General features: G+C 37.7%; 1 protein-coding gene across 2 annotated transcripts in view; it reads left to right on the forward strand.

The window, feature by feature from the left end:
- LOC114052259 (cAMP-dependent protein kinase type I-beta regulatory subunit) overlaps nucleotides 1–26,270 on the forward strand; it is a 247,615-nt gene that overhangs the window by 186,467 nt on the left and 34,878 nt on the right. For both annotated transcript variants that reach the window (XM_027874783.1, XM_027874784.1), the window contains 2 exons: nucleotides 11,255–11,315; nucleotides 15,755–15,876. In XM_027874783.1, the coding sequence (XP_027730584.1) occupies nucleotides 11,255–11,315; nucleotides 15,755–15,876 (183 nt within the window). The remainder of the gene's footprint in view (nucleotides 1–11,254; nucleotides 11,316–15,754; nucleotides 15,877–26,270) is intronic.

The following is a 26,270-nucleotide window of genomic DNA, read 5'->3' on the forward strand; positions in this document are numbered from 1 at the left end:
AAAAATAGAATTATCAAATGTATGATGATTTGGGAGGCATAACAAGAGTTTTTAGCAGGTGGATTGATACCTACCAGCAGAATTTGAAGCCGTATATGGTAGATGTCTAAGCTGACTACTGCTGCCTTGCCCATGACCTCCCACTCCCTCTTTACCTAATCTCCTCTCTCTGACCCACCATCCTCTTTTCAGTTCAGGTTGCCAAGATTCCCAGAAGGGAGGCCAGCATAGCTGGCAGAGTTTCCCCCCTGCCTCCCCTTTCTGTTCTTAGGAACTTTATTGTCAGCACCCATCCTTTCTCTCCACCCTGTTCTTGGACTTCACTTTCAAGAACTTCTCCCTGTTTCCAGCCCATTCATGATTTCAGATTTTCCATTAAATGAAAATAACAAAAAGTTTGGAGACCGCCCCCCCCCCCCCCCGCAATCCAAAGAGTAATGTGTCTTCATGGCCAGTAACTTTGTTTGGGCGATATTCTTAAAATAAAATCATACTTGAGAATGTACATTCTAAGCATGGTTTGGTGTTGGGTTTACCCAGGGAGTGAGCAAGCTGGAACAGTCTGAGCTCCATTGCAGGAGAAATCTTGCCAGCTTAGCTCTTATTAGTAATGTGAGATCTCTTGCAATTGGTTTGAGTAAATTAGACTGCAGAAGCTCAGCCTTGAACATGAAACCAGAGGGGGCAGGGCCATTCTTTTTCCTCCAAAGTCTAAACAAAGTGAGCAAAGAAGAAAGGAAGGTGAGGAAAAGGAGTTGAGAGCGTGAAGAGAGAAGGGAGGGAAGGTTCAGATCTAAGGAGTGCATGTGGGAATCTGGTGAGACTAGAAGAGACATGTGGAAGGAGTCTTCTAGTCGCCATGATAAATTTGCTTCAGTGTCAGACTCTTTTGCTTAGGTAGAAGGCAAAACTGAAAACCTGAGTTCTAGCCCCAGCTTTGCCCACGACTCGTCATGTGACTTTGGACAGGTCCTTCAGAGACCAATGAGTGTTGGTGAAATTGGTTATTTTCTCATCTACGAAGTGGGGATAATAGGTCATCCACCGTTCCTGCCTCATCAGAGGATCAGTTTAGCTAAGTTTGAAGAGGCTCATCCCCAGAAGCTTGGCTACTGAGAGTTGGAATTTGTTTGGCTGCCTTAACTCATGAAAACCACCTACTAAGGTACAGAAGATTTGTGGTCTGTTCTGATGATGGGAGCATTCATACCAACACAACCCAAACATCTTTCAACTGTATATTTGGGACATAATATTTCTACATGAACATTGTGAACAATTTCTGTTGTCCATGACCAGCCATGTTTTTTTTTTTTAATTTTTAAATTTTTAAATTCTGGGGTGGAAACAACATTAAACTCAGGGGCTCAGTTGGGAATAAAGAACCTAATTATTTCTTTTCCCACTTCCCATAAAAGCCTCTTTTCTATAGCTAAAATTATAACCAGATCTTAAAAAAAAATTTGATCTGATGCTCTTTGAAGTGCAACTTGACTGTTGTATAAACAGAATGGCCTTGCTATATTGTTATTCATTTTCAGCTATAAGTTGAATGCAATATGTATGTTGAATATGAGGGGACAAAATTTTGCCAATTCACCATGACCATAAGAAAGGTCAGTCAATAGGCGGAACAATACGGTAGAAAATAAGTTGGACTTAGAATTAGAGAACCTGGGTTTGAATCCTGCCTTGGTCACTTACTGACTTTGTAAGTCAAATTATTTAACTTTTCTGGGCCTCATTTTCTGTGTGGAAAAGGAAGATTTGGATTAGTTGGCCTGTGAGGGTCCTTCCAGCTCTGTATCTGTGAATTATAGGTAATGTTTTTTAAAAAGATATCAGTGTTGTTACTTTTAGTTACCCATAGGATATTGGCAGGCTAACAAAGTGTTGTTTAAAAGAAAGCCTTTGAGGGGCAGCTAGGTGGCGAAGTGGATAGAGCACCGGCCCTGAAGTCAGGAGGACCTGAGTTCAAATTTGACCCCAGAACACACACTTGTCACTTACTAGCTATGTGACCCCGAGCAAGTCACTAAAACCCAATTGCCCCCCTCCCCCCCAAAAAAGGCCTTTGGGTTTCTGCTAATGAAATGTTAAATAAAAATTATTTACAATCAAAATAGTAATTTTTATATGTTAATTGTTCAATTGATATAGTAAACAATTTCCTAAGCAGTTTCAGGTGTGTAAGAAAGGGACCTATTAAATATATACTAAATATTTTTTTTCCTAAGTAGAATGAAAGGTATATAATGTTTAATAATACCAAGAACACAGAATCCTGGGAAAGACACTCTTATTTGACAAAAACTGAAAGCAGTTTGGTAGAAAAATAGATTTTGACCAGAATCTTGGTTTTTTGGTTTTTTTCTTTGGCTAGGCAATGGGGTTAAGTGACTTGCCCAGAGTCACACAGCTAGTAAGTGTTAATGTGTCTGAGGCCGGATTTGAACTCAGGTCCTCCTGAATCCAGGGCCGGTGCTCTATCCACTGAGCCACCAAGAATCTTGTTTCATATACCATAACAAATCTGAACTGATAAAATGATCTCAATATGCAGTCATACATTAAAAAAATTAGAAAATGGAAGGCAGTATCTTTCATAGGAGAAAATTCATAACTAGACATGGGATAAAGGGGATTATAAAAAACAAGACAAATAATTTCAATTGTATAAACTTTAAAAGCTTTTGCACAAATAAAACCAAGACAGCTATAGTTAGGAAAAAACATGTGGACTAGGTAAATATCTTTTGTATTAAACATTTTTGTTCAAAGATTGACATCTAAATTCTATATGCATTTGAAACAAATGTATAAAACTCTTTCCTAAAAAGACAAAAGGTCAAAGAATATGAATTTCTGGTACACTGATTACAAATTTGGATATACTATTGGTATAAGAGAAACTTCCATTTGGGTACCTCACTAATTATTCCAGAGAAAACTGACCATTGTTTTGGAAAATGGAAAGCTTTATTTTATTTTACTTTATGTAATAGATGTGTACTTGTGAAGTTCTATTTCTAAAAAGAATGTACTAAAGGCAGCTTACTATTTAAAGCCAACATTCTGTAAAATTAAAAAAAAATCTTTTGCAAAGAAAATTCCCTTCTTCCCCCTGTCTTCAAAAACTCTGAATCTACATACATTTTTAACCTCAGGTTTTCAAAGTGAGACAGACAGGTAGGAAAGAGTTACATTTAAGCAACATCTATGTGATGCCAAACATCCAAATGAAAAGTGAAAAATCCATTTACTCTTCCAAACATTTCCACATATCCAGGTGACTGGCATCATGTGGGCACAGTTTTTATATTTTGTCAGCTGCAGAGTCTGTTAAACACCGAACTCTTTAAATTTAGAAATCTTAAAGCTAACCTTACAATTAGCTACTTGCCTACTCCTCCAGGCGAATAAAAATACGTGTCGGGTGAATAGAAGTGACTTAACGATTTTATTTTTCAATCACAGTGTAACTCTTGACTGAGAGGGCAATCTGGTAGGGGGAAAAACATTGTGGGCTATTCAGTTTTTTAGGACATGTTTGCAAACCTGCTTCTAAACCACTTCTGATGATGGAGCAGATATTCTAAGGTTGCTTTGCCTCCTTATTCTTCACAGGAAGGAGAGTAATGATTCTTCCAAAGGAGGTAGAAATATTGGCACTGAAAAGAGAAGCAAGCCACAGGAAGATTGGGGAAGTTAAAAAGAGGAAAGATTATAGAATGTCCAAGCTGGATAGGACCTTAGATATTATCTTGGCCCAACCCTCTCATTTCACTGGACCCAGACGAGGAAAGTGATTTGTCCAAGGTCACAAAACTACTTACTGGTAGAACCAGGCCCAGAACCCAGGCTTCTGGACTTGAATCCAGGGCTTTTTCCAAGATCCTGGAAAAGGATAGAAATATGGGGCAGCTAGGTGGTGCAGTGGATAGAGCACCGGCCCTGGAATCAGGAGGACCTGAGTTCAAATCTGTCCTCAGAGCAGACACTTGACACTTAACTAGCTGTGTGACCCTGGGCAAGTCACTTAATCCCAATTGCCTCTCAAAAAAAAAAAAAAAAGGATGGAAATATCTAATATTTTGGAGGTAAATCTTTATGGCCCGTTCTGTTGAACATAAATGCCTGAGTAAACCAAGATATGAGCAAGTGAGGAAAGAACTGAAGAAAGATTGATACTGGAGCTTGGGTGGGGCTGAAGAACTGGAAGATGAAAAGATACGGTAGGTGGAATCGGGAAGTATTTGATTTGCTTATGTATAATGTAGAGCTAGAGAAAGGTCAGTGATACTACTAGGAATACCAGAGCAAATAACTATGTAAAAATCTTGCATTTTGCCCCCGTGTGAGTTATTGCTTTCTGGGTGCTCAGTCATTCCATTCTCTACTTTATTTCTTTTTAAATTTTTGTCATAGTTTTCTAGGGACAGGCATTTAAAATCCCCCACAAGAAACCCGTGGCATTAGTCTCTCAGACCTTTTTTTCCCTTTCTGCCTTTGGTTTCTCCTCCTTACTTTATCCTCTCCACACCCATTAGCATTCCCTCGCTGGGAAGAACAGAACAAAGGGAGTTTTGTACCAAACACACTTTCCCCCCTTCTAGAAACAGCTAGTCAAACTCAGGGAGACGTGGCTTGTAGTTCCCATCCCTCAGAGTGTTTGACATGCTGCTTTCATGTGGCTCATCTGCTCTTACGCCTCAGCAGAACTAGGGGAGCCTTCTCCTCCATCTTCCAAAAGGACTACTGGTATAATTTCATAGGCTATTTAATAATGATTTAAAAAAAATCAAGATTATAGAATCACAGGATACCTAAAGGGACCTCAGAAGTCATCAGATCCAACCCTGTCATGTTACAGATAAGGAAACTGATATAACAGAACATTAAGACACATTTAAACAGAACTTAAGAGAATAGGGAGTAGACCTATGATTTCATTGGTATACAGAACTGCTAGGTGAGGTAACTTCATTTACCAATGCAGGTACCTTTGCTGCAACTTAGAGGTTTAGAGCTGGCTATGGCACCAAAGGGTCAGCTGACAGGCTGACAGCCAGTATGTGTCTGAGGACTTCTTAACTCCAAATCTCATTTAATGACAACAGATATTTAATGAGTACCTGTGCTAGGTGAGAAGAGAGGAGATATGTTTAGATAAGATGTTTAGATTAGACACAATACCTGCCTTTGTGGAGTTTACACTCTAATCTAGGTATAGACTTCAGTGCATATAGCTATAATATGCGATAGTGGTAATAGTTAACTAACATTTAGTAAGCATCTGCTTAGGGCCAGGCCATGTGCTTAGCAATGGGGATACAAAAAAAGGTAAAAGACTGTCCCTGCCCTCAAGAAGCTAACAATATAATGATGGTAAATATATTACAGGTATAAAACAAAGTGCTTTGTAAGATCTGAATGAGGAGGGGAAAGCAAAGATCAAGGAAGGCTTCCTGGAGGAAGTAATATTTTCATTGGGCTTTAAAGGATGGGGAAGGAGCATGTTCAAGTAGAAGGATCAGCCTGAGCAAAAGCACCAGAGGCCTGAGGATACATCACATGGTGAGGGAACAGATAATTGTCCAATCTAGCTGAAGCATAGTGTGTATAGATGGAGAAATGTAAGATAATACTGGAAAAGTATGATGGTGCAATATTGCCGAAGGCCTTGAATGCCAGACAGAGAAGGGTGAACTTTATTTGGTAGGTAATCAGTAGCCATTGAATTTTTTTTAATTTTATTTTCAGTTCCAAATTCCTTCCCTCCATCCTCTACTCATTGAGAAGGCAAAAAAATATGATCCTCATTATATATAAGAAGTTATGTAAAACATCTTTGCACCTTAACCATGTTGAGAAAAAAGAAGGAAGAAAATTAAAGAAAAAAATATGCTTCAATCTATACTGAAAATTTATCTGTTCTCTATCTGGAGGGAGATAGCATTTTTCATCATAAATCTTTGACACTGAATATTTTTGAGCAGAGGAGTGTCTACATGATGAGATTTATGAATAATGAAGAATATTTTGGCAGTGATAGGAAGGTGGAGTTAGAGGTGGGGAGATAGTAGAGATGGGGAGGCCTACAAAGAGTATATTGCACTAGAGCTCAGTTGAATGATGATGAGAGTCTGTGCTAGGGTGGTAACAGTGAGAATAGAGGAAAAAGGAAAGATGCAAGAGATGGTGCAGGAAGTAGAATTAATAGTGTATGAGAGTTGAAGGAGAAGGATGAGTTAGGAGAACCCCAAAATTATGAACATAGGAGCCTCGGATGATTGGTGAAGAAAGAAAGAAGAGAGGAAAGAAAGGAAGAATGAAGACAGGAAGAAAGAAGGCAAGAGAAAGAAAGAAGAAAAGAAAGAGGAAGAATGGAAGGAGGAAAAGAAGGCAAGAAGAAAGGAGGCAAGGAAGAAAGGAAGGAGAGAGAAAGAAGAAAAGAATGAGAGAAAGAGAAAGGAGGAAAGAAAGATTGCTTTTAAGAGAAAAAAATTAATGAACTCAGGAAGGTAGGTGTTGCAGTAGATCAAGCACTGGGCCTAGAATCAGGAAGACTTGAGTTCAAATTTAGCTTCAGACACTTACTAACTGTGTGACCCTGGGCACGTCACTTAACCCTGTTTGCCTCAGTTTCCTCATCTGTAAAAAAAAGCTAGAGAAGAAAATACTTCAGTATCTTGACCAAGAAAACCCCAAATGGGGTCACAAAGTATTAGTCATGACTGAAATGAGTGAACAACCACAAAGGGTCCAGAAGAAGATAAGGAGCCAGAAAATAAAAAAGGGTTGGAATGTAGAATCTTATTCTGTGGAAAGAATTAGGTTTTATAACTTCAAGGTCTTTCAGAAAGATGTTTTATAACTCATCTTGGGTGTGATGGTTGCTATGGAAACAACAGACCATAAATCTAATCAATAGCTTAGCTGGATACTGTGTGAAATGAAATAGCAGGACAAATTTGCTGAAACTTCCCTTAAAAAAGAGTGAGGGGGTGTGTGTGTGTGTGTAATGAAAAAGGGTTTAGCTTCCTGATTGGAGGAAGGATCATGGCTCTAGCGAGGAGACTGAAATGTGTGGCTGTGACTTTTTTCTCTTTTACTCTGGATAGAAAAGGGCAGTTAAGCAGCACAGTGGAGAGAGCACTGGACTTGGAATCAGGAAGACTCGTGAGTTCAAATATGACCTCAGACACTTACTAGCTGTGTGACCCTGGGCAAGTCACTTAACCCTGTTTCCCTCAGTTTCCCTATCTGTAAAATGAGCTGGAGAAGGAAATGGCAAACCACTCCAGAATCTTTGCCAAGAAAACCCCAAATGGGGTCAGAAAGAGTCAGACACAACTAAAATGACTCAACAACATCAAAATGAATAGAGAAGTACAAAAAGGTAAAAGCAGAGGATCCACAGGAAATAGTAAAGTCATTTGTTAATTGGCAAATTAGGTAAACAGACCACTAGTGGCTATAATGGAAAGAATCATAATAATAGTTGACAGTAATTTAGCATTTAGGTTTTTATCACTTTGTAGCCTTTCTCTTTGCTCTCACAACTCTGTAAGGTAAGTGTTTCAGACTTGGATCATAAAGGCTTGAGTGTGAATTCTGACATCTGGAAGGCACTAGCTGTGTGACTTTGGGCAAGTCATCTAGACCTCTCAGCCTCAGTTTCCTCATCTGTAAAGTGAGGATAATAATAGTACTGGCAGAGTGTTAATGAGGATCAAATGAGATAAAGTAGAGGCTTGTACAAAGTCACACAGGATTTTAAACTCAAAGTAGAACTCTATTCACTTTTTCACTCTGCCTCCCTCAGAGAAGGTATGACTGCCAGGGAAAGACACAGAGATTTCTGGGGCCGAATTGTCCTGAAGTCTCAGAGGAGGTACTGAGGGAACTGTAAGGGATATTCCGGGTGAATTCATTACATTCAAGGCTAGGAAAATCAAGAGTCAGAGTAGATAATGTTTGAGAATAGTTAAGGATTAATGAGAAAGATACCAAATTGTAACAGGGAGTTTATTTTAAAAAAATTTTAAAAACCACATAACTAGAGCAAGACTTTTTAAAGGAAATCTTTGATTATTAATGAGGTCTATGGAATCATTAACCAATATCACTAAAAAGCCTAATTAAGTAGGAAATTTTGCTTAGTCTTTTTTCCCAATTAATTCTATGAGAAATTTAGAGCTGGAAATTGTAAGACTAACTACAAACTACCATTTGCCTAATGGCAGCATATTCTAAGAAAATTCATAATATGGAAGAGGACATGAATTCCTACTTTGTAAATCTAAACCCGTAAGTGAATATAACGTAAGAGTAACAAGAATTTTTGTGGTGGTTTTTGGTCTCCTTTGGGGGTCACGTATTTTCCTAATATATTCTGCATATAATTAAGGTTAAAAAATTCTTGAAAAGTTTTGAAGGGAGTTCAAAGCTTCCCTTACCTAGAAGCTTTTTCTTCTTTTTACTTATCTGAAGCCTGTCCATCCTTCAAGACTGAATTCAAATCTCACCTCCTCCGGGCAGCCTTCTCTGATTACTCCCATGACCTCTCCTTTGTCTAAATATTAATGCAGTTCACAATCTAATGGAGGAGACAAGCTTACAGATGTGTACAGTTATCCCTTCCACATTGTGGGGGTTAGAAGTGCAGTGCCTCCGAGATCTGGAAAATCCACGTAAAAATTTGTGTTCCTCCCTTTATGTCAAAGAAGTCAGAATTTTTTTCTTTTTCTTTTATGGGGTGTTTACAGTGCCTTATTGTAAAATTTGGGTTAAATATTTGGTCATAGGCTGTATGCAGGTCAATGTTAAGTAGAAATACTGTATGAAAAAGAAATTAAAAAATGAAACTTTAACTTTTTACTTATTTTAACTTTAAAAAAGAAATTGGGTGTGTTTATTGTATTAAAGATAAAATATGTTGATGTTATACAATACTGTGCCTATATTTTATGCGTTTCTTACTTTCTCAATTTTTTCTGTGTCATCTGCTGGCCTTCGATGGTATATGCAGCTTCCACAAAACTCCCCAAAAATTCTCATTTAATTTCTTATGCTGACCAGTGATATATCGAAACTGCAATGGGGAAAGTCATGATGTATAAGAGATAACTTGTACAGACAAGCTCTATTCAGGATAAATGGGAAGTAAATAAGAGAGGGAAGGCATTGAATTAAGGGGAGTTGAGAAGGGCTTCCTGTAGAAGATGGAATTTTGGTTGGGATTTAAAGGGATCCTAGGAAACAGTAGGTAGAGATGAGAAGGGAGAGTACTCTAGCCATGGGAGTCAGCCAGAGAAAATTCCCAGAGCCAAGAGATGGGAGTGTCTTGTTTGTAAGACAACTCAGATGCCATTGTTACTGGGTGGAAGAGTCTGTGGCGGGGAGTAAGGTGTAAGAAGACTGGCAAGGCAAAGGAGACAAGGTCATGAAAGGCTTTGAATGTCAAAATAGGATTTTGTATTTGATCCTGGAGGAAATAGGGAGCCATTGGAGTTTATTGAGTAGGGATGACATAGTTGTGCCTGTGCTTTAGGAAAATCACTTTGGTGGCTGAATGGAGGATGGATTGGAGTGAGGAGAAACATGAGGCACGTAGACCCACCAGCAGGGTATTTGTATAATCAAGGCATGAGATGATGAGGGCCTGAACTAGAGTGGTGCCAGTGACTGAGGAGAGAAAGGGACATATTTGAAAGATGTTGTAAAGGTGAAATCTGCAGGCCTTGGCAACAGCTTGGATATAGGGGGTAAGAGATGGTGAGGAATCCAGGACAACTTCTAGGTTGTGAGCCTGAGGGATGGCATTGCCTTCTATGGTAATAGGGAAGGTAGGAGATCGTAGGGTATAGGGGGAAAGATAATGAGTTCTATTTTGGACATATTGAGTTTAAGATGTCTACTGGACATCCGATTCAAGATATCTGAAATGAAGTTGGAGATGTGAGATTGGAGGTTAACAGAGAGACTGGGGCAGGAGAGAGAAATTTGAGAACCTCTTTCCTTTATCAGTAAGTCCATCAATAAGCATTTATTAAATGTCTATTGTGTGACAGGCACTGGGGATACAAAGACAGAAATGAAATGTTCCTTGCTTTCAAAGAGCTTAGATTCTATCAGGAAAGACAAGGTGCACATATATAATCATATATAGAATGAACACAAAATAAATGAGGTAATTTAGGGAATGGGGCACTAGCAGCTGAGGGGATCAAAAAAGACTAAAGGAGCACTTTTATGTAAGAAAATACTATTTATGTAAGGTAGTTGAATTGTTGCCAGTATAGGCTGAGTTACTGCTAAGGGTCCTCAAATCCATATGTAAACTAAACATTGTCATTTCGTTATTTTGATCTTTATTTAGCTCTAACAAAATATGCAGTGTGACTCCAGATAATAAATAAGGAAACACACCTTCTGCAGACTGAATAAATAATACGTCTCACGCATATATGTATGACTAATTTTAAAATGTATGTGGATGCTATTATAATTAGGGAAAATACAAATTCCTTTAAAAGCATTCTTGAATTCAGAGTCAAATTTATCCTTCGATATTTTCTCAAATAATAGATACTTGCAATAAACTGCAATCATGGGAAGGTTGGTAAAATTTTCTTGATGTTAAAAAAGAATCCTCATGTTAAAATGAGTACTACTGATATGAGGCTATGTCATATAATCAACAATATTTCATGACTTTGGAGGTGCTAGTCCTTAGTTCTTTTTATAGAAGAGAATTTTTTTATAGAATGAAAAACTATGATAAAGGATTGTCCAAAGTCACAATTACTGGTAGAATGGAGCCTGGTACCCAAATTCCTGATTTGTACACCAAAATATTTTGCCTTCATTGTCTTCATTTTTGGAATGATAATGCTTTTAAAATTTTAACAAAACCAGACTAATTCAATAAAAATTAATTAAATGCTTGCTAGATGCTGGGGTTTCAAAAGCAAAAATGAAATAGCCCTTATCCTGAAGGAACTTGTGTTCTACATAGCAAATTATACTTAACTCTGTACTTTAAAATTTTTGATGCTCTTTTAAGCAGTGCTTAAAATTCATTTAAAATAATGAATCATAATATGATCAGGGGATAATTGAGCCCTGGGCTGCTTTTACTGTCTATGCTATAGAGCAAAAAATCAAAACATTGTTTTAATAAGTTACAAAATATTAGATACTATGCCCTATCTCCTTAGATATCTGTGTTTCCCTTTCTACTAAACAGGGCAGCACTCTACGAAAACGGAAGATGTATGAGGAATTCCTGAGCAAAGTCTCCATCTTGGGTCAGTTGCCTTTTTTTATTCCTGTCTCTGTCATGCATGATCACTTGAGTTATTAGATGACCTAAATCACTGCTTGTATCATCTATCTGGCTGCCATTTTGTTCACTTGATTCTGTCTGAAAAGAAATTTCAGAAGATTATTTGATTATGGGTCTGGGTGTCATAATTTGAAAGTAATTTACTTTTTGTTTTGCAAATGGCACAGGATTTTACCCCCAATAGTTTCTGATTTTCTCTGATAGTTTTTCAATTGTTTTCATTGTTCTCGATTTGCACTCTCATATCCATCATTTCTTTCTTTGTTTTTGTTTTGTTTTGTTTTGTTTTGTTTTGGTTAGGCAATAGGGTTAAGTGACTTGCCCAGGGTCATACAGCTAGTAAGTGTTATGTGTCCGAGGCCGGATTTGAACTCAGGTTCTCCTGAATCCAGGGCCAGTGCTCTATCCACTGCGCAACCTAACTGGCCCCCATCATTTCTTTCTTTCCTGTGACTTAGTGGAAAGATCACTGGATGGACAGTCAGAGGGTGTACGTTCAAATCCTTTCTCTGCCACTTACTACCTATGTGACCTTGGAAAGTCACATATCCTCTGGGCCTCAGTTTCCTTAATTGTAAAACTGGACTAGATGACTTCTCAGGCCCCTAACATCTGTGATTCTATGATCCTTTCTATATAGTGTTATCCAGTAATTACAGTGTTAGCTAAGTATACTTAAGTATGCTAACATTAATGACCTAACGTAGTTGACACCTTCCTATGTATCCATTTTATCTCCAGAGGTGTCAAAATTTTTTGGTTATGAGAGTTTGTCCGGGAGAATGAAGCCACACTCTAAATGTGAGTAGGTTATTGCTGACTAAATCAGAAATATCAAACTCACAAGAGGCCAGATAAATCTAGAACCAGATTAAAATATAAATGGGAAATGTTTAAAAAAATAAATAAAAAAATACACCATAGATAATTTGTGGTTTTCTAAATCAATGTATTTCAGTTTCTTTCAATTTGAGTTTGGCCCCACTGGTGTCTAGATGATCTGCAAAAAGGCTTCCAATTTTAAAATTCTAAGTAAAAATCCATGCAAATTGGAAACCCAGCCTACCATATTGATCCTGCATTTCTGCAATAAACATGTTTTGTACAGCCAATCCATTTCCTTGTCTCTATTGTCTTTCCAATGTCCTATCTACTTTTAAGATAGTTCCTTAGACCAAAAGTGAATTTTTCCTCTTACTTTAACCATAAATTTTTCCATCTTGACTAACTGAGCCTTTGTCACAGCAAATTGCTTTGCAGTAGAAGGCTTTTAGAAAGGTGGCTAAATGTAGCAATTAGAAAATACTGTTTTCCACTTCCTAGGTTCTTCCAAGTGAAATGAGAGAGCCTCCTTCTAGGACAGAAGATTTGAGGGTGGTAGATATAGGGCTGGAAGGGACCTTAGAAGTCATCTACTCCAACCCCTTCATTTTACAAAGGAGGAAACTGTGGCCCAGATGAGTTAAGTGACTTAAGAGCACAGTGCTGGGATTTGACCAGGCGCTCTTGACTCCAAGGCCCAAGACCCTTTCCTCTGTGCCAGCTGCCTAGTGTACCCTCTCCGAGTAATTGTGCAATAAACTAGGGAACGCTCAAGTCCCAAATGGGCAGAACCCCCCACTCTTTTATTCCTTTTTAAAGTCTTTTAGCTTTTATACTCCTGTCAGTCATTCTTAAAACATCTGTTCAACTTCATGTCTTGGGATTTTGTTTTTTCTTTGATTAATGTGATAGTCGCGAAATATGGACATGTCCCTGATGACCTTTAGTAGAAAAAACAACAAGCTCCTAATCCTTCCTTGATCAATCACCTTTGAGAGAACAAAAGCCGACCATTAAGTGGATGGTGTTGGACAATGGAAGGAAAGGCTCTCCTATGTAGGGAGCATTCTGATCATATTTCAGTTGGCAAATCTCCCCCTCAGACTATATGCTCAAGGTCTACTCTAAAATGCTTAATTTTATACATTTTGCTTTGAAAGTTTTGGTAGCACATTCATGAAAAAAAAATTTGCTTTTTTGTTGTTGTTGTTGCAAAGATTAATCCCTTTCCCCAAGAAGAGAAGGAGCCTGGAAAAGTAATTGAACTTCTGGCTGTCCCTCTTTGGGAAATCAGCAATTAACATGAATTGTGAATGTGCCGAATTTCATATTAAATTAATAATTTAGCAATGCTTAGTTTCAAGTCAAATATAAGTGCTTTTCCCCTCCCCTTCCCCTTGGCTTCCTTTAAATTTGAACTTGACTTGCCTTCAAAACTCAGAATGCCAATTTAGGCCAAATTATGCCAAGGAACTTTCATAAACTAAGCTGCACCTGTCTTTATTATGTGTCACCTCATTACTGAAATGTTGAAAATGCATTTTTTTAAAAAAAACATTCATTAAAAACTGAATTTTCTTCAGCCTAAGATTGTTGGCTGTGTTCTAGTGCTGAGATTCCTAAATATAGTAGATTGTCAGTCTTTAGGACACTGGTTATTTGGAGGTGTTCTTCTGAATTTAGTTGAAAATGCAAAAAATACCCCACCTGACAGCTCTGCGTTTAAAGAATGGCTTCAGATTCATTTGACATTTAAGAAATTCAGGTGAATAAATTTGATGAGACCCTCTCCCTGTAATTTCATCACGCCAACTCTGTGATACAAAGATTTATTTGGGAAATGATAAAGCTCTCTGGTTCCACATTTGTTTTCTACCTGACTTTTCCATGGCAATTGAGACCTGTTACTTCTGACATTGAAAAATAAACATTACAACTGTGAAGCTACTTGGTTCTTTACAAACATAGAAAGGGCTATTTAATTTTAAGGGTAAATAAGACATTTTTGCACCAAAATACCAGATTTGTTCATTTTCTCTTAAGTCTTTTCCCCAAAAACACAGACTGTTGTTTGCAATTAAATAATTCAAGTGTCTTTTGAATGAACATCTTTCTCAAGGTGTTCTTGCATAATATGGGAATGATTGAGTACTTCAGCATTCAGAATTACTGAGTACTGTTTGTACAACAGAAACAAATCGGTTAAGTAGCTTCCCCCTCCCCCCATTTAAAAAAAATAATCTTGATTGAAACGACATTGCTCATTTGCACAACAACTACAAAATTGTTTAGGTTCTTGAATAGAAACCAGCTGTTCATCTTTTCCTTGTATGCACCATGGTATGGTTTTTGAAAGCTCTTTACCAGCTCTCAATATTGCAAGAAGAGATTCTCCCATTAACCCAATTCTAAATACATTGCTTTACCTTTTATTTTTAGCAGCTGCCCTAAATAAGTAACATCAGATAAGTACAGGCCAGAGTTGAATAAAAATTTCTTTGCCCCCAAAGGGAAACTGGATGATTAATCAAGCATTTATTCTTTTCTTATAAAAGAGAAGATTGTGTTTATTCCATGGAGGTGGGATGGGGGTAGGGATGATGGTGGAGGAGGAGGGACTTCAGGGAGAGGTAGCTTGTTGAGAAGGGGGAGAAGTAATCCTGAATTTTTAAAAGTATTGCTGGAAGATTAAAATTAGCACAACAATTGTTTTGACCTTAAAGGGTTATAAAGTATAGATAGTATTCAGAAAAGCAGCCTGGGCAACAGTACATAAAGGGACAACCTTGAATTCAGGAAGGTCTGGGTTCAAAATCTACGTCTAGCACGTATTAGTTGTATAACTTGCAGGCAAGTCACTTAAACCTAACTCTCTAAGATTATAAGTTACAGATGAGTTGTCCATCTCAATTGGTGGAGGGAATTTTTACACTCAAAGTAGTATATGCATTTATATACACTGTTACAGAAATAAAGTTACATATTCTGTGATGGTTAGTGATATTTCTTAATGGATAGTTGCTTCAATAGTAGAATCAAATGAATTCAGCAGCTACAGTACTTGGATGTAATTTCATTGCATGTAAATGTTTATGCTGATCTTTTCTTTTGAAGATAAGGAAAGTAACATTTTCTAAACAGACTTGCTGTTCCACAGACTCCATCTTCATTTTTAATATCTATATTAATTTCATTCTTGAAAATAGTTGCTACTTTTAAACCATATCTACGTGCTAATGACTAAGTTCTAATCCTTTGCTTCAAGCATCCAAGTTAATTTAAAAATATCTGGGCCTTAAAAGTACAAAAGAATTGGAAAATTCACTTTTTTTGACTTTTGCGTCCTTGTCTTTTATTCATTTTTTCCTCCCTGCAAAGATTAATCATTGCAGAGCTAACGTTCTTCATGTTTTCCGAGAATGTTCTGAGAAAAAAAAGGCAGGGAAAAAAAGCCTGCCTTTGAGTTTTGCAACTGCTAAAAGTTATAAAAGAAGCATTTTGCCATTATCCCTAGTGACTGAATTCCATAACAAATCAGACATTTCCATCATGAAAGTTTTATTGTCTCTAAATCTTCAGAATCACTGGATAAGTGGGAACGACTGACAGTGGCTGATGCATTGGAACCTGTCCAGTTTGAAGATGGAGAAAAAATTGTGGTTCAGGGACAACCAGGGGATGACTTTTTCATCATTACCGAGGTGAGTCCTGTGCTCGATGGTTGCATTTAGGTGGTGTTCTTACAAGCAATATAATGATGAAACAAATCTTGTTATATATTCTTCCCGTGGACCTGATGTGGAAGGGAGAATGGACAGTTATGGATAGATTCAAATCAAAATGAAGAGGCAGCTAGGTGACACAGTGGATAGAGCAGTGGCCCTGGAGTCAGGAGGACCTGAATTCAAATGTGGCCTCAGAAACTTACTAGCCATGTGATCCTGGGCAAGTCACCTAACCCTAGTTTCTCCCTCCAAAAATCAAAATGATACAGAACTGGACATAATGATGCGTATATGGAGAAATGTCTTTAATTCTTGGGCAAACTGAAGTATCTTGGGTGAAAATGAAAAACAAAGGGAGATTGGATAGTGGTTAGAGAGCCAGCTTCAAGTCAGAAACACCTACATTCAAGTCCTGCCATTGACCATGTGTTTTTGAGCAAGTCGTCTAACCTCTTGTTATTCCAAGGCACTCCTGTAAGCCTATAGGATGCATAGCAGTGATGATTTGTGCTGATAAAGTGTTTCTTCCCTGAGAGCTCCCTGTTCCAATGAAATCATGGGTCTGAGCCTATATCCTCTCTACCCACAAAACTTTGAAAATGGCAACTTATAGGATCTAGAAATAAAAGGTGTAATAATGATCACCTGATCAAATAACATTTTCCAGATGAGGAAACTGATGCAAACAGGGTTAAGTGACTTACTTAAGTCACACAGCTTGTAAGGGTCTGAGGGCAGATTTGAACTCTGGAAGAGGAGATTTCCTAACTCTGTCCACTGCACCACATAGCTGCCTCATTAGGATGAAAGAACTCACATCCAAAGAGGAAAAAAGATTTACCTAAGGTCAGATAACTAGTCAGTAAATAGCAGAACTGGAATTTGAACCCAGTCTTTCTCTAAATCCAGTATTTGTCTCCAATACCACACTGACATGAAAACTTTACCTGTCAAAAATACAGGGATGGTTTTTTTTTTAAGCAATGTGCATGATTTCTTAAAGGAATAGCGCGTGATAGAACATGTCCATATCTTGCTATCAGCCCAGCCTCAGCAGCTGTCCCGAGGAGGTAGGGGAAGGGAAAGAAACCATTGGTAATTGTTTGTACATCTTGCCAATTTTCCACACTGGATTTGATGGATAAGAAAATCCTATTTTTCTCTTTAAGAGGTACCTGAGACTTTCTGTAGGAAAGAATGAAAACCTTCTAGTAACTAGCTAGTTTGTGTCTAGAAGGAGTAAGTGAAGTCTAGAATGATAGCATTTGGAACAAACCCTTGTTCTTCCAAAGGGTTATGCTTTGGTTTCATATGTATTCTTGGGGAGAGGGAGGAAGGGAGAGACAGACAGACACAGAGACAGAGAAAGATAGGGAAAGAGAGAGATATGGGGGGGGAGAGAGAGGCAAGTGAAACAGAGAGGAGAGACAGACACAGAGAGTGAGAGAAAGGGAGACAGAGACAGAAGAGAGAAAGAGTGAGAGACAGAGCTACAGAGAGAAAGGAGAGGGTAGAGAGAAGACAGGGAGAGAGATAAAGACAGAGAGAGAGAGAGAGGAAGAAGAAGAGGAGAAGGAGGAGGAGGAGAGACAGAGAACTGGATAGAGAAGAGAAAGGAGAAAGGAGAGAGAAAAGAGGAGAAACAGGAGAAAATTGGAGAAAGAGGAGAGAGAAAAGAGAGACAGAGAGGAAAAAAAGAGGAGCAGAGAGAGGAGAGAGAAAAGAGACAAAGACACACACACATTGAAAGATAACATTTATTAAATACTTACTGTGTGCCAGAAACTATGCTAAACATTGGGGATGCAAATACAAGCAAACAAGATATACACTCAAAGAGCTTGTATTCTGAAGGGGAAACAGATTAAGGGGAATTGGAAATCAGGTAGTGGGAGGGAAGGTGGTTGTGGAGGAAGAAAAGAAGTTGTATCGAGAGTCAGGTCAAGTGTGGCTGGGGCCCCTCTTAAAATAGTAACCTCATCATTTAGTCACTAATCAGGAGAGTGGGGCTGCTGGGCAGAAGTTTATTCAGGGTACAAAGGTGATAATTGAAGAGGAGAAGGAAGAGCTACACTAAACTTTGGATATTTCATCAATTTTCATAATTACATGGTATCTAAAATATGTTAATATTCCTGTAGCCCTTATTTTCTACATTTTTTAAAGATTAAAAACAATCTTATTTTCACATTGTACCTCTGGCCTTAAGCAGTCCTAAAACTTTTTTATTCTTCAGATGAAAGGGAGTATAAGTTGTACATAATTATAAAGCTTTCCCAACTTCTTCCATTGAAATCCTTTCACTTCCTGGTGAAATATACTAAATAGTAGCACTAAGCAGTGTTAAAGAAAATCACATTATATAAATTTATCAACATTGATCAATTTGGAAGCATTTTTCTTATGCATAGTTGTGGTTATGTCACTCCTTTGCTCAAAAATCGTCCAGGGTTTCATATTGTTTACGTATTGTCTGCGTATTGTCTACAAACTCCTTAGTCTGGCATTCAAAGCCTTCCACATCTGGCATTATTCTAGCTTTCCTACTATACTGTGTTATATGTTAGCCAAACTGAACTACTCTTTCATCTCCAATAACACCTCCTGTACGTCTCCATGCCTTTGCTCACAATGTCCTCCTCTTCATCTGATGAATCCCTACTTATCTTTTAAAGACTAACTTAAATGTTGCCCCCTTTATGAAGTCTTATGAACTTCTTCCTCCCATAGCATTTTAATCCAAAGATTTTTCCTAATCAACAGCTCCCCTTCTTATCCTGGTTGCATTGATTTTGTTCATATAAAAGCCCTTTCAATTTCATAGACTCATTTTCTTTTTGGGTGGTTGCCTTTATCCTTTGTTTGATTAAAAATTCTTTTTTTAAGGCACAGTTATGAAAGGTACCTGGCCTGGTTCTATATCATGTTCCTTTTTGCTTTATAACTCTTTAAAGTACTTCTATTATATTGTACATAATCTGTAATTTTCATATGGGCAAGAACTGTCTTATCCAGATTTTATAGCTTCCTCAGCTTAGCATAGTACTCTGTACACAGTAGGCACTTTGAAAATGGTGGTTCAGTATCAAATAGATGAAAATATAGAAATCAGTAACCCTAATGTGAAATCTGGCTAAAATAACCAAATTCAGCACCAACATTCTTGGAGAAGAAAGAAAAAATGAGGTCTTTGAGGAACCCAGCATACGTAACCTTTTGTGTTTCATTTGAAAACGTTGTCTAGAAGGCACATATTATATGTGCGTGTATGTATATGTTTATGCATTTTATGAATCATGAAATTCCACTAATCCAAAAAAAACTTTTTTGTTTTATATTTCCTCCTGGATGCTAAGGTATGCCACTATAAGGAGATTTGAGTTTTCTCACCTTTTTCTTCCATTACTCCCCCTCTAGTTGATGGTGTTAACGAGGAGTGAAATACCTAAAAGGATGAAAGGGAGGAAAAGGAAAAAAGGGGCAATGGGTTTGGATAATCCCCAAACTAGATCATTAACCCCTGAAAAATCAAGGGCCAACTGCAAATGTTTGTACTGCCTGGCAGTACAATATATACAGACATTTTGAAGTGGCTCTTTTATGGAATAGAATTATCTGGGAGTGAGAGGGAGGTGAGGATGCATGGAGGGTACATTAACTTAAACTCACCAGAAGAGCAATAAATAGCTGCTTTAAAAAAAAAATAAAAGGTTCAAGGAATCCTGGGAGGAGGAAAACAAGGGAAAGGTGGAGAAGGGAGGAGAGATAAGAGGGAAGATTTCACAAGTGTTCATTAAGCACCTACAAGGTGCTAGGTAATGGAGCGCAAGGATTAAAAAATTGTGTATTCCTGCCCACAGGGAGCTTAAATTTTACTAGATGGGTAGAGGGGCAAATATAGCATCAAAAATCTTGATAAATATTATACATTCCTAGGCTTGGACATTCATTGAACACAAATAAGTTTAAAATTATTATTATTTTGTAGGAGAATGTGGTCTAGGAGAGGAAGAAGAAAGAAAAAAAATCAGCTTAGGAACATTGCAATTTTGGTCAGAATTATTTATGTCCAAAATGGAAAACTTGTTCTTTTCTTCTGGGTGAGAAGTAAGAATGAGAGAAGAAAAATATTTGTTTTGTTTATTCTCACCTTGTTTGAGCAAGGACGTGAAATGAGTTAACTCAGAAAGCTGATGCCTTGAATTTCCTCCAAAAATATAATAATCCATCCTGTGGACAGACTATGGGAAAGGCAGGGCTTTCATAATTGCTACTTAGGGAGAAGGCCATGATTTAACTTTGAATATTTCTGAAGCTTTTATTCTAGATTTTTAAGGGACTTGTATTTTTATCTCGCAAAATATTTTTATAAAGCTAGAAAATAGTCTCTTGAAGGGTGTGTCTACAAAGCCATTTGAAGACATTTCCCAAGGAAACCATTTTCTTTGCCCTTTAGAGACTGCATAGCATTGATTCCTTTCTTCAAATGGTAGATGTAGCCAAATCATAGACAGTACCACAATATGGTATGTCAGAGCACATTCTCCATATTTCTTTTTGCATATTCTCATTCTACCTTATTTGTGTATATTATCTCCCACATTAGGCTATAAATTCTGTGAGAGCAGACTGTCACTTATATGTCACATTATTCTTTATGTCCCCTATGGCTCCTAATGTAGTTTCTTGCATATAGTAGATATTCAGTACCAGAAATTTGGGGGATGCAGCCAAAGCAGTCCTTAGGGGAATGTTTCTATCACTAAACACTTTCATCAACAAAAGAGAAAGAACAGCTTAAAGAATTGTGCAGACAACTAAATTAAAAACTAGAAAAACCAACAAATTTCTAGGTATTTCATAAATTCCATTCAATTCAATGAGCCTTTATTAAGCACTTACTGTGTACAGGGCACTAGATGCAGAGTGGCATAGTAGATAGAGATTGCCAGCCTTGGTATCAGGAAGACCTGGGTTCAGGCCCTACTTCTGATAGATAGACTGGGTGACCCTTCACAAGTCACAATCTCTCAGTGTCCCAGGCAACTTTCTAAGTGTATCAATTTCAGAATAAGTGACAACCTGCACTGGTAGAGAGATTTCTAATTGGGAGTTCCAGATAGATAGGTAGCTAGCTAGCTAGATACATATACATATAAATACATAAACATATAGATACATACACATAGATAGCTATGGTAACTTTAGTCACTTAGGTATCATCATTTATTATTTATCACCTTCACCTAATTGTTATCTATGCTGTTTTACGTACCTAGATAATGTGGTATAATGGAAAGGATAAGACAATCCTGATTATTGTGCAGGCTTTGCCACCTAGGTTCTGTGTGACTTTGAACAGGTTATGTCTCCCTGAACCCCAACATTCTTTCTTGAAAAATGAGGATAATAATACTTGCTTTTCTTATATCAATCAGATTTTAGTAATAGTTTTGACTGATCAAGCCTGAATGGGGAAGGCAAATTTGAAAAACACAGGCTCCAGCAATCTTTGGGCAATCATTTTTTAAAAATTTCTGGTACTCTACAGATTCCTCCCAATTATATTATATTTCTTTTGGCTCTTTGACTGGAACCTTGTAAACTGAGGGTGCTTCTCGCTCCACCCACAAAACTGAGTCTCAAAGAAGAACTCGGACTTAAGATCGGTACCATTCCAACTTGTCTCCTCTCTTTTTCACTTTCCTTCCCCATCATTTTTGCTGGAAGTGAACTTCCTGACTGGAGTATGATTCAGATTCAAGATTCCTTGCCCTGGCCCCTTACTGACAGCAGTGAAAAAGGGCTGTGACCTAGAGTGGTTGTGAAGATCACATAAGATAATGTACATAAAATGCTTTGTAAGACATTCAGGTGCCAGATAAATATCAGCTATTGTTATTAATCCATCAGTTAATGAGCATTAATTAAACACCTACTATGTGCCAAGTAGTATCCTGGAGGGCTCAGAATACAATTTTTTTTTTGTAGGGGCAAGACAATTGGGGTTAAGTGACTTGCCCAGAGTCACACAGGTAGTAAGTGTAAAGTGTCTGAAGATGATTTTGAGCTCAGGTCCTCCTGACTCCAGGGCCGGTGCTCTATCCACTGCACCACCTAACTGCCCCAGAATATAATTATAAAGAATGAAGCCATCCGTCTTCTCATGGAATATTACCTAGAAAATAGAAAATTACAATGAACAGCATAGGTTTCTTTGAATGAGTCTTAAAATTAAATGACATGAAGCCACTCAAAGATTCCATATTTTCAATAAAATGATATCAATAACTTTATTTGAATAATATAGAAAATTCTCCAGTTTCCTATTATTGAGACCCAGGGCCTTCTCCCAACCAGGCCAAGGGCTTAGTATGCCAAATGTAGCATAATAGAAGTGATTTTAAAAAAAACACATCTATGATTTTGTTGGTCTAATATGTGTCAGAGGCAGGACTTCAATGCATTTCTTCCTGACTCCAAGGCTATCTTTTTATCTAATATACCACTCTATTCTCTAACTAAAACTGATAATTACAATCATTTCTTATACTTGTATAGTGTCTTCTAGTTTTCAAAGCACAATTCACAAATTGTATCTATTATTTGCTCCTCTCAACAACCCCAGGAGGTAGACTGGGTGGAGGTATTATTCCCATTTTATAGATAAAGAAACTGAGGCTTGGAGAGGTTAAAGCTAATTGCCTAAGAATATGTGGTTAATAAGTGGTATAGTCAGAAAACCTAGGTTTGAGTACCAGCTCCAAGTCTTTCTTCCATACTAGTTTATAATGAGGGGCACTGGAGGAGATTGTCCTGGAGGTAGGAGTGAGATCAGATTGAGGTAGTAATAAAAAGTTATTGTCATTATTATCATTATAAAAGACTTCTAAGTAAAAGTAGTTCAACGTGCAATATTTTTCTAAAATCTTTTGAATTTGTGGCTTAAATATCTACTCACTATTGGTATGATTGCATATAGACATAGTGACCCTGAAATGGCAAATGGTTCACACATATTATTTCTACTGTTGGAATGTAACCTAATACATTTTATGGCACAACAAAAAGCTATACCTTTACCTCAAATACAGTTTAGTCCCCTTGAAAAATTGTATTTCCTCTCTTTATTCTATGATCAACCAAATTTGGTCAGTCACGGTCACACCATAGCAGTTCACAGGAATTAGAGTTTGCTTGAAGGCTGTCTGTTGTTAAAGCATCTCTAATAGAATTTCAGTTTTAAGAGTCGCTGTTTTATTAGTGGCTATTAAAAATGTCATTGACTACTTGAAAGCAAATATAGCTCTAAGCTCCTCATTACTGAGTTTCAAACAGGTGTCTTGAGCTGTGGTATTTGTATGACTTTAGAGATTTTGTGTTTGAGACATTTCTCATCTACTAGGTACTATGCCTGCAATTCAGGTAACTGCCACCAGGTGGCTAGTGATGCCTAGATTGCGGTCTCCAGTTTAGCAGACCTTTTTCCTATAGGTGTGGTTACAATGTATCTGGGGTTAAGGGAAGCCAGTGTGCACTAAAAAAAATAGAATCGAATAAAGATGGGAAATTTGACCCATGAATTAGCCTTTTTAGGGATATTCATTCATTCATTCATTCAATGGGTAAACATTTATTAAATGCTGGACTCTTTTTATGGGGCAGCTAGGTGGCACAGTGGATAGAACATCAGCCCTGGATTCAGGAGGACCTGAGTTCAAATGTGGCCTCAAACACGTAACACTTACTAGCTGTTGTGTGACCCTGGGCAAGTCACTTAATCCCATTGCCTAACACCCCCCCCCCCCCCCGAAAAAAGACTAAAATGAAACAATTTGTGCCTTAAGGACCTTACGCTCTATGGCAAGAGTCATATGGAGATAGACACGCATGCATACATATATACATACACATGTAAATTATATTCAAATGAGAAATAAAGTATTTTGATAGTGAGGGACTAGAAAGTAGGAGAGATGAGGAAAGGGCTCACATAAAAGGGGAATTTTGAGCTAAATTTCGAAAGAACCCAGGGATTTTGCCATGCTGAGGAGAAAGACCATTCTAGGCACGAAGGAACATCATTGGGAAGATTTGCAGGCACATCATTATTAATAAAGTTGGAGACAACTTTTGTGAATCTACAGTTTAAAAAAGATGGCATTTTTGTCTTTGTGCACTTTATGCCTTCCCTGTAACAAGGGAAGAGAACAAATAAAACCCTTCAGAAGCAAGCATTGTGTTATAATGACAGCCTGGACATGTTACTTTTCATGCTTTTTGCATTTGGATTTTTTTAAGCTGCCATTTAGCTTCCAGTTAAAATATATTTTGACTCAAAAATAGATTTTTCTAATCTTTATAGATTCTGCTAAAGTAGAAAATGACCCCACTCCATGCAGTCAAATGCTTGTGCAGACTTACCCTACCTGGTAGGATGACTGTGTTGATGACAGGGGCTGATACCCATTGGAATTTAGGCGATTGAGATATCAGCGCATCTTCAGATCCATCTATTTGGGGGAAGGTGTGTGGGGAGCTGAATTCTTCATAGCTCTAGGAGCAATTATAAGAGGTGGCTTAGTGGCTAGAGTGCTGAACTTGGAGTCCAAAGGCCCTGAGTTTGAATCTTGCTTTGGACACTTAATAGCTGTGACTCTAAGTCATTTACCTCTCCCAACCTCAGTTTCCTCATCTGTAAGATGAGGGTGTTGGACTTCATGGTTTTCAAGATCCCTTTCCAGCTCTACATCTATGATCCTGTTGTCCTATGATTTTGTAGTGTCTGTGGTCAAGGACTCTGGGTGTGTTCAGTACTGTCCCTGTTATAGCATGCAAATATCTTCGCATGGTGATCCCATTGGCAGGATGCAAGCCATTCAAAGTGATAGAATTTACAGGAGCTGCTTCTATCTGACCGGTCTGGTCCAGCTCCATTCCCACTAATACTTAAAAAAATATATATTTTTTGTTGTTGTTCTTGCACAGTATACCTACAGCCTTCATCATCATCTTTCAGTTTTCTTGCTTTCTCATGCTAATGAGCCCTTGTCCTGATTTTTGGTCAGCAGTTGATCCGCTTGCTTAGTTATGAATGTACTGCCCTGCTTTTAATTTTTAAAGTAAATTGTTTTGTCAGCTATTCCTTTCTTTTTCTGCCAGTGACTATTCAGGGGGAAAAACCTCGTCTCTAAAATACTCACAGGTCCGGCTAACTTAGGTAAGCCTTTTAAAATGCCATCTCATCTCTCATCTCTTCTGCTCCTCTTCCCTTTGAGTCTTCTTTTTTTCTTTTTCTTTTTTTAATTAATTTTTTTTCAATTGACCAAAGTTTGTTTTCTCTCTCTCTCTCATTTTTCCCCAAAGGGAAAAAAAAGGAAAATCAAAATCTTTGTAGTAAATATGCATCAGTAAACAAAACATCCCCACACTTACCGTGTCCAAAAACATGTTTCATTCTTCATCTTAACTCCACCTCTTTGTCAGGAGATGGGTAGCATTCTTCAACATTGGTCCTTTGGAATCAAGGAATTGCACTGATCAGAGATCTTCAGTCTTTCAAAGTTATTTCTTTTTACTATGTTATTATTTTATAAATTGTTCTCTTGCTTTCTGCTCACCACTCTGCATCAGTTCATATGTCTTTCTCTGAAACTGTCCCATTCATCATCTCTCACAACGTAATAACATTTTGTTATATTTGTGTGCCATAACTTGTTTGTCCAGTCCCCATTTGATGGGCACCCTCTTAGTTTCCAGTATTTTAACACTAAAAAAAAAGCTGCTATAATTATTTTTGTACATATCTTTTGTGCTCTTTTAATCCTATCTTGCATCTCTGATGGTGATCAATTGGCTTCTGAGTTAAACCCAAGAATTTTTAAAAAATATTTTGTTTTTTCTCCCAATTACATGTAAAAATAATTTTAACATTCTTTTTCTTAAGTTTTGAGTTCCAAATTTTATCCTGCCCTCCTCCCACCCTGGGATGTAAATCTAGGAATTAAGGTGGTAAGCACAGAATTTATTTATTTATTTTTTGTTCTAAACCTATAATTTCATTGATATAAGGGAACTGAGGTGGAAAGCTCCTCTACTAAATCAGATCAGTAACTGCCTGACAGCTTCTAGTCTTTTGGAGTTGCTTAGGGGGAGCTAAGAGGTTCCAGGGTTATATAACCATTATGTGTCAGTGGGGGAACTTGAACTCATGTCTTCCGAACTCCAAGACCAGGGCTTTGTTCACTATACCAGGCTATCTGTTGATCATGAAGTAAGACTTATATACTCTAGAGACGAAGGCCTTCTGGACATCTTTTTACTCATACTGCTTTTCAGATTTCATTCTCCATCATGTTTGGTTTGGTTCT

This window comes from Vombatus ursinus, unplaced genomic scaffold (genome assembly GCF_900497805.2).
Source record: "Vombatus ursinus unplaced genomic scaffold, bare-nosed wombat genome assembly UNPS02014807.1, whole genome shotgun sequence".
Taxonomy (NCBI): domain Eukaryota; kingdom Metazoa; phylum Chordata; class Mammalia; order Diprotodontia; family Vombatidae; genus Vombatus; species Vombatus ursinus.